Source organism: Gorilla gorilla, chromosome 8 (assembly GCF_029281585.2).
Source record: "Gorilla gorilla gorilla isolate KB3781 chromosome 8, NHGRI_mGorGor1-v2.1_pri, whole genome shotgun sequence".
NCBI classification, from domain to species: domain Eukaryota; kingdom Metazoa; phylum Chordata; class Mammalia; order Primates; family Hominidae; genus Gorilla; species Gorilla gorilla.
In genome coordinates this window covers 9,055,659-9,075,211 of record NC_073232.2, presented here as the reverse complement: position 1 = coordinate 9,075,211, position 19,553 = coordinate 9,055,659, and the positions used below count along the sequence as shown (strand labels likewise).

Sequence of the window (19,553 nt, the reverse complement as noted above, 5' to 3'; positions counted from 1 at the left end):
ATTGCTACAAGGAGAACTACAAAACACTACTGAAAGAAATCACAGATGATACAAACAAACGGAAATACATCCCATGTTCATGGATTGGAAAAATCGATATTGTGAAAACAACCATGCTGCCCAAAACACTCTACAGATTCAATGCAATTCCTATCAAAATACGAACATCGTTTCAATAGAAATAGAGAAAAATCCTAAAATTCTTATGGAACCAAAAAGTGGCTCAAATAGCCAAAGCAATCCTATGCAAAAGAACTAATCTGGAGGCATCACATTACCTGACTTTATACTACAAGGCTATAGTAAGCAAAACAGCATGGTACTGATATAAAAGTAGACACACAGAATGGAAAAGAATAGAGAACCTAGAAATAAGGCCAAATACTTACAACCAACTGATCCTTGACAAAGCATACAGGAACAAAATTGGGGAAAGGACACATTATCTAATAAATGGTACTGGGAAAACTGGATAGCCATACGTAGAAGAATGAAACTGGATCCCTAGCTCCCACCTTATACAAAAATCAACTCAAGATGGATTAAATACTTAAATCTAAAACCAAAAACCATAAAAATTCTAGAAGAAACCATAGGAAAAACTCTTCTGGACAATGGTCTAGACAAAGAATTTATGACTAAGACCCCAAAAGCAAATGCCACAAAAACAAAAATAAATAAGACCTAATTAAACTAAAAAGCTTCTGCACAGCAAAGAGAATAATCATCAGAGTAAACAACCCACAAAATGGGAGAAAATATTTGGAAACTATGCATCTGACAAAGGAGTGGTATCCAGAATCTACAAGGAACTCAAATCAGCAAGAAAAAAAATCCCATCAAAAAGCGGACAAATGACATGAATAGACACTTCTCAAAGAAAGATATACAAATAACCAACAAACATGTAAGAAAATGCTAAATATGACTAATCATCAGGGAAATGCAAATTAAAACCACAGTGAGGTACCACCTTACCCCCACCAGAATGGTGACTATCAGAAAGTCAAAAACTAATAGGTGTTGGCATGGATGTGGAGAAAAGAGAATGCTTACGAGAATGTATAGTAATGTAAATTAGTACGACCTCTACGGAAAACGGCACGGAAATTCCTTTAAGTACTAAAAGTAAATCTACCATTTGATCCAGCAATCCCACTGCTGAGCATCTACCCACAGGAAAAGAAGTCATTACATCAAAAAGACACCTGCGTGCATATGTTTATTGTGGCACAATTCACAATTGCAAAGATACGGAACCAACCTAAGTGCCCATCAACCAATAAATGGAAAAAGAAAAAGTGATATATATATACATATATATATAGACACACACATATATATACACACATATATACATATATACACACATGTATATACACATATATATATACACACATATATATACACATATATATACACACACATATATATATACACATATATATATATGGAATACTCTCAGCCACAAAAGAAAATAAATAAAATAACGTCTTTTGCAGAAACCTGAATGAAGCTAGAGGCCATTATTCTAAATGAAATAACTCAGGAATGGAAAACCAAATACTGCATGTTCTCACTTGTGACAACTAAGCTATGGGTACACAAAGGCATACACAGTAGTATCATGAACACTGGAGACTCAGAATGGGGAAGAGTGGAAGAGGAGTAAGAGATTCTAAAAATCTCTTTAATATTTAATATTTTAAAAATATTGGGTACAATGTACACTACTCAGGTGACGGGTGCACTAAAATCTCATACTTTACCACTACGCAATTTATCCATGTAACCAAAAACCACTTGTACCCAAAGCTAATGAAATGTGTATGCATATATATATATTATATATATATTTTATATGTAGAAATAAAAATTTAGAGCCCAGACCCAACCCCTGAGATTCTGATTTAATGTTTTTTTTTAAAAAAAAAAAAAGGAATTCAGATGCTCAGCCAGCCATAACTGAGAACCACTATGCTAAATTACTCCTGGTTCCTAATGTGAGTTGTGTAACACTGTCATCTAAAATTCTAAACAGTTTATTTTAAAAAATAGGCCAGGCGAGGTGGCTCACATCTGTAATCCCAACACTTTGGGAGGCCGTGATGGGCAGAACACTTGAGCCTAGGTGTTCGAGATGATCCTGGGCAACATGGCAAAACTCTCCCCTCTGCCAAAAAAATACAAAAATTAGCCAGGTGTGGTGGCATGCGCCTATAGTCCCAGCTACTCAAGAAGTTGAGGCAGGAGGATCGCCTGACCCTAGGAAATCAAGGCTGCAGTGAGCAGTTATGGTGCTACTGCACTCCAGCCTGGGCAACAGAGCAACATTCTGTCTTAAAAAACAAAATTAAATTAAAATAAATAAATGAGGTACAAATACTACTGCAACGATAGTAAATTTTTCCTCAGCATGAGCAGAGAGAAAGTCTAACTTTAAATTGTACTGCTGGCTGTTCAGCTTTTAATTCATTTGAAAATAACTAAGACTAAAATTATTTTTATTTGAATAGTCCTTAAAATATTAAAAAAAAAAACTTTCAAATGATTCAAACGGCAGTTTTTTTTTTAATTGAGGCAGGGTCTTGCTCTGTTGCCCAGGCTGTAGTGCAGTGGCATGATCTCCGCTCACTGCAACCTCTGCCTCCTGGGCTCAAGTGATCTGCCCGCCTCGGCCTCCCAAAGTGTTGTGATGACAGGCGTGAGCCACCTGACCCTGCCTCAAATGGCAGTTTCTTACCTGAAACAATCCAACATGAATATTGATCACAAGTGAAAGGCTTCGTAAAGTTGTAACTGTAGAACATATACGTGCAGACTGGTAAAATAAGTATTGTGAAATAAAAGATCTCTGGTACTTTAATACTAAATTTGGTATTTCTAAACATACAAGCAAATGCCAAATTGTAAGTACAGTAGAAAAAAATACTGTAGACTTATATCCTCTATAATTTAAAAAGACAACATCTCTAATGGTAAATAACCTCCTCTCAAAACCTATTAAATTTGACATCAATGGAAAGCCCAAATAATTTTTTCTCATTTTTTTTGTATTGCAAGAACTGGGCAGTGAAAGTAGGTATATTTTATATTAATTGAGGAAGGGCTCCATGTCAAAATTCAATAGAAAATTAAGGACCTGCTCTCTAAAACAGCATTTCTCAGACATACTTTCGAGATAGAAAAACAAGCAAGAGGCAGATAAATCAAGAATCTACAAGAAGAGAAAACTAAAAAATTCATAATAGCTTTCAAAAGTTGAGAGAGCTTCCCCCATGCTTAGCCCTCAATTATCCCGTTGCAGCATCACTGCTGAGTGTCAGGATGATCTCAATCTGTGGGTGCTACCACTCGATTATTTCTCTCTTTACCATACGCTTCTCACAAAATGGTATTATTTTATGTTAGATGACGGCACACCCAGTGGAATGCTGAAGCCTTAGCATTTAATACAGCTTTCCAGAAATTAGCTCTCTGAATCCAAATTGAACTTACACAAGATTCCTCAAGACAATGACTTCCCTTTCCAAGACAGCAAGAATACTTTAGTGTTGGAGTTAATTCCAAATATTTTCAAACAATTTTCACCATTATGTAAGTATTAAAATGAAGACCTGCAGGTACCCCGCCTCCAGTGCTCCTGCCCCTGAACCAAGTTATCTTCCTAATGTGAGCTACCATAGTGACAGCAAGAAAATGAACCAATTATCTATGCTTGTTCTCAGATTACTACCTGTCATTACCAGTGAGTTGGCATTAACCAGAACTTCATAGATAGAATGTTTTGATTGCCCAGAGTTTCCTAATACTCCTGTCTTTCTACCTCCTGCTTTTATAAGCAGAGTGGGCATAGTTTTACACTTTGTTAATATTACGTACTTTTGCAGACTTATAAAAGTGCATTGGGAAAATGAAGGAATATCACTATAAAGATTTAAGAAGTTTATGGGTTTTAGGGAGACAGAGTAGCATAGCAGATTACAGGTGTGGTAGTCATACATTGCAATTCAGACCAATTTGATTATGTCTCTATGACCTTGGGCACCAGTAACTTAACCCTTCTAAGTCTATTCCCTTATTATAAATTGTTACAATGACACATCCCTCATGATGCCTCTGTGAGGACTAAACGGGATATGCGAATTGCCTAGTACGTGAGATGCTCAAAAAGTGACACCTTTAAAAAAACAGGCCGGGCAAGGTGGGTCACACCTCTAATCTCAGCACTTTGAGAACGAGTCAGGTGGTTCGCTTGAGCTCAGGAGTTTGGGACCAGCCTGGGTAACATGGTGAAACCCCATCACTACAAAAAATTAGCCAGGCATGGTGGCACAGACCTATAGTTCTAGCTCCTGGGGAGGCTGAGGTGTGAGGATCACTTGAGCCCAGGAAGTGGAGGTGGCAGTGACCAGAGTTCTCGCCACTGTGCTCCCTACAGGATGAGACCCTGTCTAAAAGCAAAACAAAACGCAAATAACATAAATGGTGCTGCCACAAACAACTCTCATGATTAAACCCAGCTTCCTAAAAACTGCTTACAAAGTAGACTCGTAAAGCGACCTAACGTGTACAACCAAATTAAAATGTATACAAATCAGATTGTCTTGCTATAAACCAAAATATCTTCCCAATTTTTAAAAATAGCCTTTTTAACCCGAGTTATGAGAGCTAATATTATATGACAAGCTCTCAACAGAAATCCTTTGAATTTTTTAATATCTTTCATGTTCACATGATAAATGTTTAAACTAGGAATGAAGATCCTTTGCTCTTAACCTATATTTTAAATTAACATAACATGCAGACCAAACCTCCGAGAACAAAAAACTAAAAATTTAAATTGGATCTACCTTTCATTTAAATGCTCAGATAATATCTGGAGAACACAATATATGTTTGATATTTAATACAGCTCTAGTTTTCAATAGAGTACTTTAAAAGTTACCAATCATAATAAAGTTGCTTTTAAAAACCCTCGGGTTGTTAATATAGTAAAATCTCAAAGTTACAAATTGGGATAAATTTTAAATCATCAGTGCTAAGACTTTGCAAGTAATCTTAACACAAATATGACTTATCTTAATTCATACACTGTCCTACAGTACCCAGGTCGGAGTGCAGTGGCTGATTTAGCTCACTGTAGCCTCAAACTCCTGGGCTCAAGCAGTCCTCTTGCCTTTACATTTTATTGTGCTTGCTTCAGTAAATGTGTTACTCTGAACTGAAAACTCTACAATGGCAAGAACCCTCCCTCATCTTGCTCGCCTCGGCATCTAAGATATGGCACATACCAGAGTTTCGATAAATAACAATGTATTAATAAATGGGGTCAAGATATTAAAATTGCATATATTCTCCTTATACGAAAATAGACAATATTTTAGTGTGATCTTATGAAACAAATTATGAAGTAACTTGAACTATAAACGCACTGATGTAAAACTAGTTTACCTACTATACCTAAATATTAAGTTTACAGAAAAATGAAAATACTGTATTTAAGCGAAACACATTTTCCAATTAATGTGTAAGCTAATGTGGTCTGTAAACATATCCCTCTCTCTGAAAAACAAACAGATCGAAGAGTCCATATGATTCCTTTAAAACTCTGATACAGTAGTATTCTATTACTTTTGTCATTTCTACTTCTTTAGTTTTACATAAAAGTGGGCAAACTTTTAGACATTTATGAAGCAAACACTCTGGACATTTGCAGCTGTTACCAACATTAAATGAAATGTGCCACATACTCAATGCAACTGTAACTTTACAATTACCTAATAGTGTGAATAGCTTAAGTATGTGCACGTAAGGGTATTTCTACTTCTATGTGATTGAACACATTTTAAAAGAATTTACCCAGCACTTTAATTATGAAAATATTTTCCAATATGCTAAATTCTCTTTAAAAGAAACCCGAGATAAAAATCAGGAAATTACTGCTGAACAGGAAAAATATATATGCAATGAAAGATTAAATATCTAATTAGGTTATTTTTTGAATTGAGTTAAATATTTATGTCTAATAATTTGCCAAATTTCTCTCCTAAGACCTAATAATGGATTACACAAACACTAAAAATATTTTTTATTTTACAGATTTCTTCGCATTTGCAAATAATTTTGATACTAAAACTTGTATAGCATTTCCATGATACAAACTAAATAACTCTATGGATTTTCTAATGGAAAAACAGTAACAGCAGGTGCACATACACAAATCTTTCCTTAAGCAATAAATCATTTCTGCATATGTTTTTAAAACCACAGCTAAGCCATGATTATTCCAAAAGACTATTGTATTGGGTATTTTGATTTGGGTTCTTATCTCCCTCACATTATCTTCATTTCTATCATTGACCTCTTATCCCAGAGACTCTCAAACTTTTATGTTATACAAATCACATTCTGTCTCAAAAAATATCTCACCCACTTCTCTTCTGTTCCTGCGTGTGTGTGTGTGTGTGTGTGTGTCTGGGATAGGATGCAATTAAGAGTGTGCTACAAGGTGAACCTTCCATAATTAAAAGGAAGACTGACTGCTATGCTTTTAGGATGACAACGTGTGGCCAGGCACGGTGGCTCATGCCTGTAATCCCTGCACTTTGGGAGGCCAAGACGGGCAGATCACCTACAAGTTTGAGAAGAGCCTGGCCAACATGGCAAAACCCCAACTCTACTAAAAATACAAAAATTAGCCAGGCATGGTGGCTCCTGCCTGTAGTCCCAGCTACTTGGCAGGCTAAGGCATGAGAATCACTTGAACCCAGCAGGTGGAGGTTGTAGTGGGCCAAGATGGCACCACTGCACTCCAGCCTGGGCAACAGAGCAAGACCCTATCTCCAAAAAAAAAAAAAAAAAAAAAAAAGGACCATGTGTAAGTTTAAGTTGGACAGTGTACGTGTAAGTAACTTTGCACAGTGGCTGATATACAGTAGACAGACAATACATGATATATTATTATAGTCCTCATTTATGTTATAAAATTGTAGCTACTAAACATTTCAAAAGTGGAGACTAAGAGAAGACAAAACACTGAAAACCTGATGAACAAGCTCCAGGTCACTAACATCTGCACAAATCACTGTATCAAAGCAGATTTACATTTGTTTTGAAAACTTGATAATGGCACTGCAAGTAACTGAAAGTATATAAGAGATATTGGTAGAAATAAACTCACATATGCTGAATTCCTAGTAGAAATGTTGGTGAGGGTTTAATGAAGATCAAATGAAGAGAAAACACCGGTTTTCCTTTATTCAGAAAGTCTATCTGCTTCAAGGAAATATAGAAAATGCAACCTGAAGCAGTTATGGACAGAGTGCCAGATATGAAAAAAAGAAAAATATTAACATAAAACCAATGGTTAAAATAAGAACTCTCACACTGTGTATTTTAGTTATTTGTATTATTCAAATGAATTAAAATAGATGAAAAATAATATCATTCATCAAAGTAATGATAGGCCAGGCACAGTGGCTCATGCCTATAGTCCCAGCGCTTTGGGAAGCCAAGGCAGGCGGATCATCTGAGGCCAGGAGTTTAAGACCGGCACGGCGAAATAGAAAAATTAGCCGGGCACAGTGGCGGGCGCCTATAATCCCAGGCTGAAGCAGGAGAATCGCTTGAACCCAGGAGGCAGAGGCTGCACTGAGCCAAGATTGTGCCACTGCACTGCAGCCTGGGCGACAGAGCGAGAGTGAGTATCTCAAAAAAAGAAAAAAGAAAATTCAGTGTTAAATCCAATTTAAGGTTTTCAAACAGTGAAAAGTTTTAACTATTATAAGGCTAAGTCTATTTTCTCTTTTTTTTTCTTCCAAGATACATCCTCTTTGCTGAAATGTAATAATGTTCTCCATGTAGAATTCAACTGAAGGACAAGAAAGTTACCAAAAATCTGATACCAGAGGGTTAGGGCTTTAAGTAAGCAAGTTACAGCAACATTTGATACTTTTATAGCAAGTAGTAAAATTCTTAGGTCCAAGTAGTGTCTCAATTAAGGTATGCCAAAGAGTATGAATGCCTCTATTATACACTACCGTAACAACCCTAAGAAGAAAAAACTCAGAGGGTTACCGAAGGATGAGAGTCCAAATAAACATATGTCATTCATTGAAACATGCATGGCATCCATTCAAAACGCCAACAGGGCCGGGTGCGGTGGCTCACATCTGTAATCTCAGCACTTTGGGAGGCCAAGGCAGGTGGATCATTTGAGGCCAGGAGAGTTTGAGACCTGGCCAACATGGTAAACCACCCCCACCCCGGCCCCCTACTAAAAATACAAAAAATTATCCAGGTGTGGTGGCACATGCCTGTAGTATGAGCTACCTGGGAGGCTGAGGCATGAGAATCGCTTAAGCCTGGGAGGCAGGGGTTGCAGTAAGCCGAGATCACACCACTGCACTCCAGCCTGAGCGACAGAGCAAGACTCCATCTCAAAAAAAAAAAAAAAAAAAAAAAAAAGCCAACAGAATGGTATTCAGTATGAATGAAAGAACTAAATTTTAACATTTTAATTGATTTCTTTTTGTGAAGCTGGAAGCTCGTACATGTACATTTATTTAAACACCTCACAAATGGTAATTGCAAAAATAAATTGTCCAATTTAGAGACTGTAAAAGGAAGATTTGGTTTTCATATGAGCAATCTCTATGGGGGAAAAGCACCATGTGAAATACAGAAATCCTTTAAGTCACAGAGTCAAGCAAGACAAATATTTTGATTCTGTCATAATCACATCCCATATCCTCTGATCTCTGATTCTCTAGCCTGGTCATCTTATAAAGATGAGTCAACCAAAAATAACAACTATAATGTAACCTGTGCCAGTTAGTCAAAGACAAGGCAAATTAAATGCCTCTACAGACATTCATATTTTTTCTCCTGCTTGTAAAAAGACATTCAGAAGAACTACCAAGATGACCCTGCCTACCAGAAAGCACTCTAACTTTTCAACTTTCAAAGTACAACCAACACTATCTCCCTGATAACATCCAATCATTAATTAAAATCAACCTCAAAAATCTGAAAACGTTGTGCACACCATAATTACTAAGCTAAAACTACTATATTTCTCAGTTTACAGGAAAACAAGTAAACATTTACTTTCTGCTTTTGGACAAACAGATTAAATTATTTTTAAGAATGCTCTTGCCTCCATATGACTCAGCTCACTGTGGGATGCAGAACACCTAAGTGAGCAGGACCAAGGGCTCTAGACCTCCCTAAAAACCCAGCCTGCACCACTCCCTCCTACCAGCAGGGCCCTGAATGGGCCACCTGGGTATCTCCTCCAGGCTCACATTCTTGACACCAGATACCATGTACACACTGTATATGACCCAGGGTACTACATACCCTGGATGTGACACTGGGTACTGTGTACACAGTACATATGACACTCGGTACTAGGTACACACTGCATCTGACACTGGGTACAGCTTATGTGACAAGGATAGTGCATGCATGGTGCATATGACATTGGGTACCATATATGCATGGCATATGACATTGGGTACTACCTACACACCATACATAACACTATGTAATGTATACACACTGTACATGCCACCAGATATATATACAAAACATAGATAACGCCAGGTAGTGTATATACACTGTATATGACACCAGATACTATATACCTAACGTATATGACATTGAATACTGCATACACACCGCATATGGCAGCACGGTACCGTGCACATACTGCACAGAATACCAGGAACCGCGTAAGGGCTGTATATGACACTGGGTGCTGCATACACAGTGTGAAAGGATACTATGTACACACCATATATGACCCCAAGTACTGTGTGCACACAGTATATGACACCTGGTACTATACACACCGCATATATGACACCAGGTACTACATACACACTGTATGTGACAACAGGTAAGGTAAATATATTCAATACTACCCAGATACTATATACACTCGTATATAACATGGAGTACCACACGCACAGCTCATACGGCAGCAGGGTACCAGGCACATACTGCACACAATACCGGGGGCTGAGTGCACAGCCTAAGTGAGGAAGATACATGTACACACCGTGTATAATAGCTGGTACGACACCGGGTACTTCGAGCACACTGCATATGACACAGAGTACACACCATATATAACCCCCGGTACTGCGTACCCACCGCATAGGACACCGCACTGCACAACGAGCACTGGTACACACGAATAAAACAGGTACGGCGGTCACTGTGCAAAAGACACCGGGCACGGCGCACACATCGCCAGCTCCTCCTCCTCCCGGCTCGGGAGAAAAGCGCGAGGGGAGACTGCAAGTGAAAGTCCGGGTCCCGGCGCCCCCCCTCGTCCCAGCCGCGTCCTCAGCAGCCTCTCCCCGGAGCTCTGGGTGGGAGGAGGGCGGCGGACCCCACAGGACTGTCCCGGAGGTCCGCGAGGACCTGTTGAGGCGGCGGCCTCGCTGCCGGGGTCGCTCACAGCCCCGGGGGACCGACGAATCTCCGCCCCGGGCCTCGGGGCCAGCCCTGCCCGCCGCTCCCGGGCTAGCACACGACGTGCCGCGCCGACAAACGCTTCCTCTCCGCCCGCCACACGCCCGGAGCCGCGTTCCCCGCCGGCCCGGACTGCGCACGGGCCCAGGAGGCCTGACCGAAAGCGGGGCACGGGGCCCGGCGGGCGGTGCTCACGCGACTCCGCGGCTTCCCGGCCCGAGCAGGCCCCGCGCGGTCCTCCGGGGCCTCATCCCGGGGCCTCCTCCGCGGCCGCCCAAGGCGAGTGGGCGCGGGCCGGCAGCCTCCGCAGGCCCCGCCGCCGCCCTCGCAGGCCCCGCCGGCCCGGCCCGCCCCGCCATCCACAAAGCTCCCCGGCAGCTCGGAGCTCTTCGCGAGCGGGCGAGCGACCGTCAGCACCCACTGGTGCCGCCGCCGCCCCAGAGGCCGCGGCCAGGCAGGCTCCACCGCGCGGGCCGCGCCATCTCCACGGACGCCCCCGCCCGCCCCGCCGCCCCGCCGCCCCGCCGCCGAGCTTTCCCCACCATTATGCTCCGGCTCCTCCACCGCCGCCGCCGCCGCCGCGCCCGGCCCTCCCCTCCGGTGCCGCCTCCTTCCCGCCGCCCGGCGCCTCTCGGGCCTGAGCCGGCTACGGGCGCGGGGGGCGGGGGGGACGCTCAGGCCGCCTCCTCCTCCTCCCTGCCGGCCTCCTCCCTCCTCCCCGGCTCCCCCCCGCCCGGACCCCGCCGCCGGCTCCGCGCGAAGGGCTCCGGGCTCGAGGGGCGCCATGTTTGTAATACTCCACCTCAGAGAACGCCGCGGTCGCGCCTGAGCGAGGGAGGCTAGGCGGCCGGGTCGCCGCGTGCGGGGTGAGGGCCGGGAGGGCACCGCCGCCCGCACTTACTCGCGTCTCCCCCTGGCGCCGCAGGCCTGCGGGGCCGGAGCGGGCGGCGGGAAGTTGGGCGCCGCCGCCCGGGAAAGTTGGGTCCCCGCGAGGCCGCGGCAGCCGCTCACATGGCGATGCTGCGCGGGGCGGCCGCTCGGCCCCACCGGCCCCTCGGCCCGCCCGCCCTCGGAGTTTATTGTGTCGGGTCGAGGCGCCCCGCGGCCGGGCCGCGCACTGGGGGCTCTAGCGGCTGGCGCCGGACTTGCGCGCGGCCGGCCCGGCTCGCGGCCGCCTCCCGCCCGGGGCCGGAGCCGTGCACGCGGCTCCTACCTTCCCCACGTCCTGTCTTCGGCGCCTCTATCCGAAATTTGTTGGAGCATATTCCTCTGTCTCCACACATGCACTCCGTATCCACACACACGTGAAGGCTACGTACGTGCAGGCGCGCTGGAGCCGGGAGCGGGCGCCGAGGCCGGGGCGCGAGGGGGCATTGTCAGGCGCCGCCGCAGCTCAGCCCCGGGTGGACCCGGTGCCTGCCCCTGGCTCGCGGGGTCCGGAACAGCGAAGTCTGAGAAGTACGAGTGCTTCTCTTAACAACATTGTTTAGGTAGTCTGAACAGCCCTTTACTCCTGTCATCAAAAAGAGTGGTAGGGATACGCTAAGTTCCCCGTTTCATCTCTGCGCAAACAGGACTGCGAAAAGAACAGGACCACCCATCAGCAGCCCTGCAAGAACACTGCAGATTTGCGCGAGAAGTAGGTTATCTTCTATGGAGAGGAATTCTAGACCTAATCAGAGACGATCCCTTAAAACTGTGGTTTCAGAAAGGTTCGGAGATAAGCATACTTTGATAGCGTTCACCTGTTTTCCCTGAGGACCTTTCGCCACTGGGAGTCGGGGAACACCTGTCAGTCAGAGTCCTCTGCTCTGAAATTCGGTGAGTACAGGACAGCAAGGTGTTTTCAGGGAGACCGCATTCTCATAACTTTTACTACAGTATGGTGTTATAATTGTTCTGGTTTATTATTAGTGTTGTTAATCTCTCATTGTGCCTGACTTCTAAATTAAACTTTATTATAGGCAGGTATGTATAGGAGAAAACGTAGTGTAAGTAAGGTTCAGCGCTACCCCGGGTTTCAGGTATCTATTGGCCGTCTTGGCACGTGTCCCCACCTGAAAAGTCATTAGGAAGAGACGGTTGTAGGAATTTGGGGATTCTGATAAAATATATCAATCTGCTTCTACAGCTGGTTTCTAAGACTGTTAGAATTTAGAAATGGGTGGTACTTGAATAGGTCTGTGATATACACTAGTCAAATAAACACAATCTTTTATGCTATTCACAGCCCTCAATCTGATACATCCCAGAGAGTTTTTGATTATCTCAAAGAACATCACAGAATAATTTTAATTCATTTTAAGAGTAAATATATATCGTTAAAATTTAGTAGAGGGGTTAAAACGTGTCAGAAGAAAAGCAAGCTATGCCTGGTTTGAATGTTGGGCCAGGAATTCCAACAATGAAGAGCTTTCAGTGAGTCACCTTTTTAAACAGTCTGTTAGTTCACTGTAAAATAGAGGACTGCATGGTTCTGTGTATTTTACAGAAGGCACTCGAGTAAGACAACATCGTATCAATAAAAGGAAGCTTACTTTTTAGGAAAGAAGTGGCAGCATAACTCCACATTTTTTTCCAGTTATACTTTGTAGGGATCATTTAAAATTTTATACTCAGATACCATCTCTCATTCAACCTAATGTAAGTCAGATAACTTACCCTGATTTTCCTGTTAGTTTTTCCTAGAATTTAACCCTTGGCTCTATTTTCCAAGTAAGATGGTATTTATCCACTAAGATGAATACGAATATCCCTCCCCACATAAAACGCAAAAGCCATGGATAATGTACAAAAGAGGAAATAAAACTATTAATAAATACTGACAGCTATTCTAATTCACTAGTAATGACACATTCAAACAATGTAACATTGCTTTTCTTCAAAGGACAGAATTCTTTTCCAGTGATAATGCTACTGACGGTTAGCGAAATGAACGCTTATATACACTGCTGGCAGAAAATTGGGTTGATCTTAACTCTCTTGAAATGCATACCAAGAGGCCATTAAAACAGTTTAATTTATCTCATTTGCCCCTCAGCTGAATGAATGTGTGTGTGTGGGTCTGGGGGCCAACGGTTTGAGGTTTGGAGGAAGCCCAGAAGACCAGCAACTAATTGCTGTGCTAGTATCTTACATGACAAAGCTATACTCTTTATACAATTGAATACAGACAGATTTTTACTTCTTGATTCTCCTTTTTGGATTGGTGAGTTTCAAAGTGGGTGCCACTGAGCCCTGGGGCTTCTCAGAGCTGTCGGGGAGCTGTCTCTGCAGGACCAAGACGTGGGAATACTCCTCCCGCCCCCCATCAGACAGCACTGCTCTATTTTCTAGAATGAGTGTCCAGATCAGAGTTCATTACCTGGCTGTTGGGACAGTATAGTGTGTGTAAGGTAATAATTGCTCACACTCATTTGACATGAGTTAGGGTTTAGTCTCATTATTTATTTTGTTAAATATTATCAGGAAATACTGTGGAAGAAAATGTTAACTGTAATTGTAATAAAGTGTGGACTGCTGCAGATGGCTGTGAGTGTAAACGTCACAGCACCTTCATTGGCCCATGGCCTCCAGAGCCGCTTCCTGCTGCGGGGCAGCCCTCAAAAATGTGTTCCTAGTGAGTGTCATCTCTTACACATGCTACAGCCCCCCATCCTCAGACCCCCAAGAAAGCAAGAGGATAAGAAACATTCAGTAAGAGACAGATGCTGAAGTGAGCAGTCATGATCTAGCCACTCCACAAGGTTAGTTCGTACTGCAAAGGGAGACTTTCTCAGAGACCAATAAAATATATATATATATATATAATATATATATTATATTATATATTTTTTTTTGAGCAGCAGCAAGATTTATTGTGAAGAGCGAAAGAACAAAGCTTCCACAGCGTGGAAGGGGACCCAAACGGGTTGCCCCAATAAAATATTTTCTAAGACCATACAATGTTCGTTGATTTCATTCCATGCCTTTCTGACTTCTGATTACAGTTTTCCGTAGTCTTTAGTATTAGATATTGATGTTTTGAATATGATTGTGGTTTCTCCTTATCTTCTCCTCTATTAGATTAACATTCTGGCATATAAGTTACTATATAACAAGTTTATTAATGTTGCTTAAGGATTTCCAGTCACCTGTGGATGCTTTTAAAAATCATGTTTTTGAAACTAGAAAGCTGTGGTCCGAACTCTGTAACAGCAGTTACCATTCATTGATGCTGCCACCCTCTGTGGCTCAGACTGAAACTGCTACTATCCATATTTTAATTTTAAAAAATTTTCAGCCAGGAATAGTGGCTCACATCTATAACCCCAACACTTTGGGAGGCCAAGGCGGGAGGTACACTTGAGGCCAGGAGTTCGAGAACAGCCTGGGCAACATAACGAGGACCCATCTCTACAAAATTAAAAAAAAAAAAATAGCCAGATGTGGTGGCTCACTCCTGTAGTCAACAGCTACTCGAGAAGCTGAGGGAGGAGGATGGCTTGAGCACAAGAGGTCAGGGCTGCAGTGAGCTATGATTGCATCCCTGCACTCCAGCCTGGACAACAGAGCAAGACGTTCTCCAGGAGAAACTGTCAGTATAAGAAATCCATTTCCATTGAAAGCCATGATTCTTCCAATACTTAAGTGGCAGCTTTTTACTACACAGCAACCGAGGAGCTGAGCTGACAGTGCTTGCCAGGCCTAGTTCCAGTTCCTGTGGGCCTTGAAACCCAGGCTCCGGGCATCTCTTCAGGGCTCCATAGCTGTGGCTTCTGAAATTCAGTTCCCCACTTCTGTCCATGAATGTACACTATTTGTTAGAAGTAGGTCCTCCCACACCCAGGTTAATATGCTTCAGAACATTTAAAGAAAAGTAGGATCCTGTCTTTTCAAGGGCAACTAACTCATCACACAAGATGAAAAACAGATGTTTGTGTATGTGTGTGCCTTCTTTCCTTCAAAATTGTGATTCTAACCTTTTCCCTGTCTCCCTGGTCCCTGTTTTCCTTTTTTTGAGATAGGGCTCACTCTGTCACCCAGGCTGGAGTGCAGTGGCACCATCTTGGCTCACTGTAACATCCACTCCTGGGCTCAAGCGATCCTCCCACTTCAGCCTCCCGAGCAGCTGGGACCACAGGTGCATGCCACCCTGCCCAGCTAATTTTGTATTTTTGGTACAGATGGGGTTTCGCCATGTTGCTTACGCTGGTCTCGAACTCCTGAGCTCAAGTGATCTGCCCATCTGGGCTTCCCCAGTGCTGGAATCACAGGCGCGAGCCACCGTGCCCGGCCCCGACTCTCTTTGATAGCATGATGTAGAAGAATATGCACTAGTGCACCTGAGTCCAAATTCCAACTCACTGTGAGACATTCAAGTGATTTCACCTTTTTGAACCTTGGTTTCCCTGCTTTTCAGGAGTATGATTTTCTAACATCAGATTGCTTGGATTAGAGTCCTAACTCCACCATTCTCTAGCTATTGACCTTGGACAAGTTATTTACCAATTTATGTCTCATATTCCTCATCTGTAAAATGGGAATAATATACGATTTCATAGTGGTCATTGAGAGGATTAAATGAGAAAATGCATGTAAAATTATAATACTGCCTGCTTGGAATAACTTCAGTATTAGTGGCTACAGTTATTATTATCTGTAAAATGGTAATGATGAATATTAAACGGGCCAAATATTGTGAAATGCCTGACACAAAAGGAGCTCCCCTTCTACCACGTCCCATAGTCGAGCACACAGCACAACAAAGTGAAGACACCTAAGGACACAAGAATGTACCTGATTAATTGCAGGTGCATCTCCAATTCCTCATTGCTCCCCACAGACCCAGCAGCCCAACCCAGGCTGGATCCTGGGGATTTCCTCCTGGCTTTTGATCTTTAGCTCCCGATGAATTGCCATTACCTGGAACAGAAGAAACAATTTCAGCCTGTGTTGACTCTCTTAGGTTTTTTGTTTGCTTGTTTGTTGTTTGTTTTTCAGAACTGCAGTTCCAGCAGCCACTTCCCCAGACTCTGCTTCTGACTAGTTATGTAACTTTTGGCACGTAGCAACCTCTCCCAGCTTCATTTCCCTTCTCTGTAAATGATGGAGGTTTACAATTCGCACAAGGTTCCCATTAGTACTAAAATTCTATGAATTCCAATGCTATACCGGCCTCTGTTCCTGGAAATCCTGTTGTTTCTGCTCTGTTCTTCAAAAGCTCTCTTATCAGATATACTTTCTGGTCCTATTTCTCTTTTCCCCTGGCTTCCTTTCTTCCTCACTGCACTTAATGATGCCTGGCCTCTCTGCAGGCACTATCACACCGCTGCTTCCATGCAGAAAACTTCTTCCCCTGGGATGGAAGCCAGGACTCTTTAAGAGACTTATTCTTGGATTCACAATATACAGAGGCATGGGGATAATTGCTGTCATATCTTGAGAAGTTATTCTCTTCTTCATTTAAACATTTAAAGTACCAGAAAATGCACACTTACATGTTTATATACTTCCTCCAACCTCTTGTCAGGGATACCTTTCCAACATCTTTTCGCTTTTTAGGAAGGACAAAATTTAGTCATGGGCTCCACTCTCAGCTTATGGAGAGTTTCATGCAGTGAACTTACATTCAAACAAAAAGAGGCACCTGCACTTGGCCATCATTACTAAGGTCTATACACACATGTCAGTGATCGTGTCTGAACACAGAGCTGTGAACATGCCTCTTCCATGTTACATTTTACAGAAATTCCCTTCTCATTGCCACCTATTTGTGGCAATGGCAAATGAGAATCTGTGCAGGAATTTTTTTACTTTCTTTTCTGAGACGGAGTCTGGCTCTGCTGCCAGGCTGGAGTGCAGTGGTGCAATCTCAGCTCGCTGCAACCTCCACCTCCCGGGTTCAAGCGATTCTGCTGCCTGGGCCTCCCGAGCAGCTGGGACTACAGGAGCGCGCCACCACGCCCAGCTAATTTTTGTATTTTTAGTAGAGACGGGGTTTCACGATGTTGACCAGGTTGGTCGCTATCTCTTGACCTCGTGATCTGCCCGCCTCGGCCTCCCAAAGTGCTGGGATTACAGGCGTGAGCCACTGCGCCCGGCCTTTTAGTTTCTTTAAAACCCAGTACTGTGGTATATAGCATTTAAGATTTTCATTCTCTTCCTTCAGCTTTCTCACAGTTGTGATTACTCATGTTCCCATGCAAATTAATGTTTAAGAAATCATCACAGTATTTACCACTGATGCCTTTGGAATTTTATGTTGTTCTGAAGGATTCTCCCTTTTGTTAATTTTCGTAAAAGCTTTCTTTGGGTTTGGTTAATTGGCATAAAATTAAAACTGATGTTATCTTCATGTATGTTTTAGGTTTTTAATACAAATAAAGCTGAGAGAAATTGTAAAAAGGCTGATGGGATAGGAACATTTAAATAAATAAACATTTATAAACACATAAATAAATAGTTCATAGGAAACTGTCTTCTAGAAGTAGTAAAGTATAAAACGTCCCTTTGTATTCTTCTATTATTTGAAGAAAACTATGTCTCAATAAATTGTCCAGTGATAAATCCCTTAAAGACCTAGAGAAAAATATAGTAAACACATTAGATCTCCCAGGGGAAATGGTAGAAAGTAAATATCTAGGAGAACAATAAAATGAAATGTAAATAATTACAGTGCCAAATTATACTTTCTACAAAATAATTATATTTCAAAAATCTTTCCTGCATTATTTGGCCATTGTCTCTGCATTTACAGTTTGATTGGTTTCTTTTGCTTAGGTGCAGTATTGAGATAAAGTCAAAGAAAAGTTGGAGGCCAGTCATGGTGGTGCGCATCTGTGGTCCCAGCTACTCTGGAGGCTGAGGCAGGAGGATTGCTCAAGCACAGGAGTTTGAGGCTGCAGTGAGCCATGATTGTGCCACTGCACTCCAGCCTGGGCAACAGAGCAAGACCCAGTCTCAAAAAACAAACCAAAAAAAAAAAAAAGGAGAAGAAAGAAAAGCTTCAGAGGGCACAACTTCCTTTTTTCTTCTAATGTAACTGCACTGAGAATTTCAAGCACAGGAAGTTCTACATCCTCAACTACCATGCGTAGAAAGCAAAACATAGAAAGCGACGCGTTTCTTTCCGCATCGTCACCTTCCTCCTTCCATCAGTCAGTCCGCAGTCCCTCTTCTCCAGTGAAGCCTGGTGTTAATTTTCCACACACAGTGTTATTCAGGGGCTGGTTATCCTTTCTTATTTGTATTCATTTGTTTTTCTATACCTATTTTGAAAATTCATACAGAATATAGGCAAAGAAGCTAAAAGAAAAAGTGAAACTCAGCACATTTTTAATTTTTTATTAGTAATTGCATTTTTAAAAAAGGACAGTTGCTGGAAGAGAAGGTAATTGAATATAGATTACAACAAGATTTAGGGACAATTATAGAATTTCTTGTATATTTACTAATAATTGAATGCTAATTGTCTTTTATGTAAATGGCATTTTATGCCAGCAAGATGTTTTATATATATATATACACACACGCGCGATAGAGCGATGGCTAAATAGTGATTTATTCCTATGATAGGATTTATGTAACTATTAAAGAAGTTGTTTATAAAAGTCTTTTTTAATGTTAAGTGTGAAACTAGGATTAGGAAAGACGTTAAAGAAAAGGATCATATAGTGTAAAAATAAACATGTATATTAGTAGAAAAAGACCACAAAGTGTTATGAAAAAATACCAACTATGTTAATCTCTGGCAAATAAAAGTATTTGTGTTTTACTTTTTCTTTTTTATATTTTTATTTTCTTGTGTCGTATTCATATTTCAATTATTAAAAAATGTTGTCCTAGAAATTGTGAACCAAAAGTATCTGAGGCAGGTCTCAATCAATTTAGAAAGTTTATTTTGCCAAGGTTGAGGACGTGCCCATGGCACTGCCTCAGGAGGTCCTGATGACATGTGCCCAAGGTGTTCAGGACACAGCTTGGTTTTATACATTTTAGGGAGACATGAGACATCAGTCAACCCGTGTGAGATGTACATTGCTTGGGTCTGGAAAGGCAGGACAACTCAGGTAGGGGCTTCCAGGTCA

At 42.2% G+C, this 19,553-nt stretch overlaps 2 protein-coding genes across 19 annotated transcripts in view; one reads left to right on the top strand and one right to left on the bottom strand.

Annotated features, from left to right (window-relative positions):
• ZMYND11 (zinc finger MYND-type containing 11) overlaps window positions 1-12,117 on the bottom strand; it is a 119,937-nt gene extending 107,820 nt beyond the window's left edge. For 3 of the 18 annotated variants that reach the window (XM_055353721.2, XM_031015347.3, XM_055353734.2), the window contains exon 1: window positions 11,028-11,144. The gene's annotated coding sequence lies outside the window, so the exon portion shown is untranslated. Of the gene's footprint in view, window positions 1-10,161; window positions 10,412-11,027; window positions 11,145-11,287; window positions 11,653-11,698 lie in introns of those variants that run through there. The other 15 variants (XM_055353724.2, XM_055353735.2, XM_055353725.2 and 12 more) reach the window with 13 other exon arrangements.
• LOC134759191 (translation initiation factor IF-2) lies at window positions 9,865-19,240 on the top strand. Its single transcript, XM_063709796.1, has 3 exons — window positions 9,865-9,904; window positions 10,214-12,306; window positions 18,247-19,240. Exons 1-2 carry the CDS (start codon window positions 9,865-9,867, stop codon window positions 11,326-11,328), a joined length of 1,155 nt encoding a protein of 384 aa, XP_063565866.1. The 3' UTR covers window positions 11,329-12,306; window positions 18,247-19,240.
• The last annotated feature ends 313 nt before the right edge of the window (window positions 19,241-19,553 follow it).

What these genes read in the sequence shown, in the direction of transcription:
- LOC134759191 (XM_063709796.1), top strand. Translation starts at nt 9,865, where the DNA reads ATGACACCAGGTACTACATACACACTGTATGTGACAACAG. An exon ending in CACACTGTATGTGACAACAG is followed by an intron (nt 9,905 to 10,213) that starts GTAAGGTAAATA and finishes CGAATAAAACAG; the next exon opens with GTACGGCGGTCACTGTGCAA.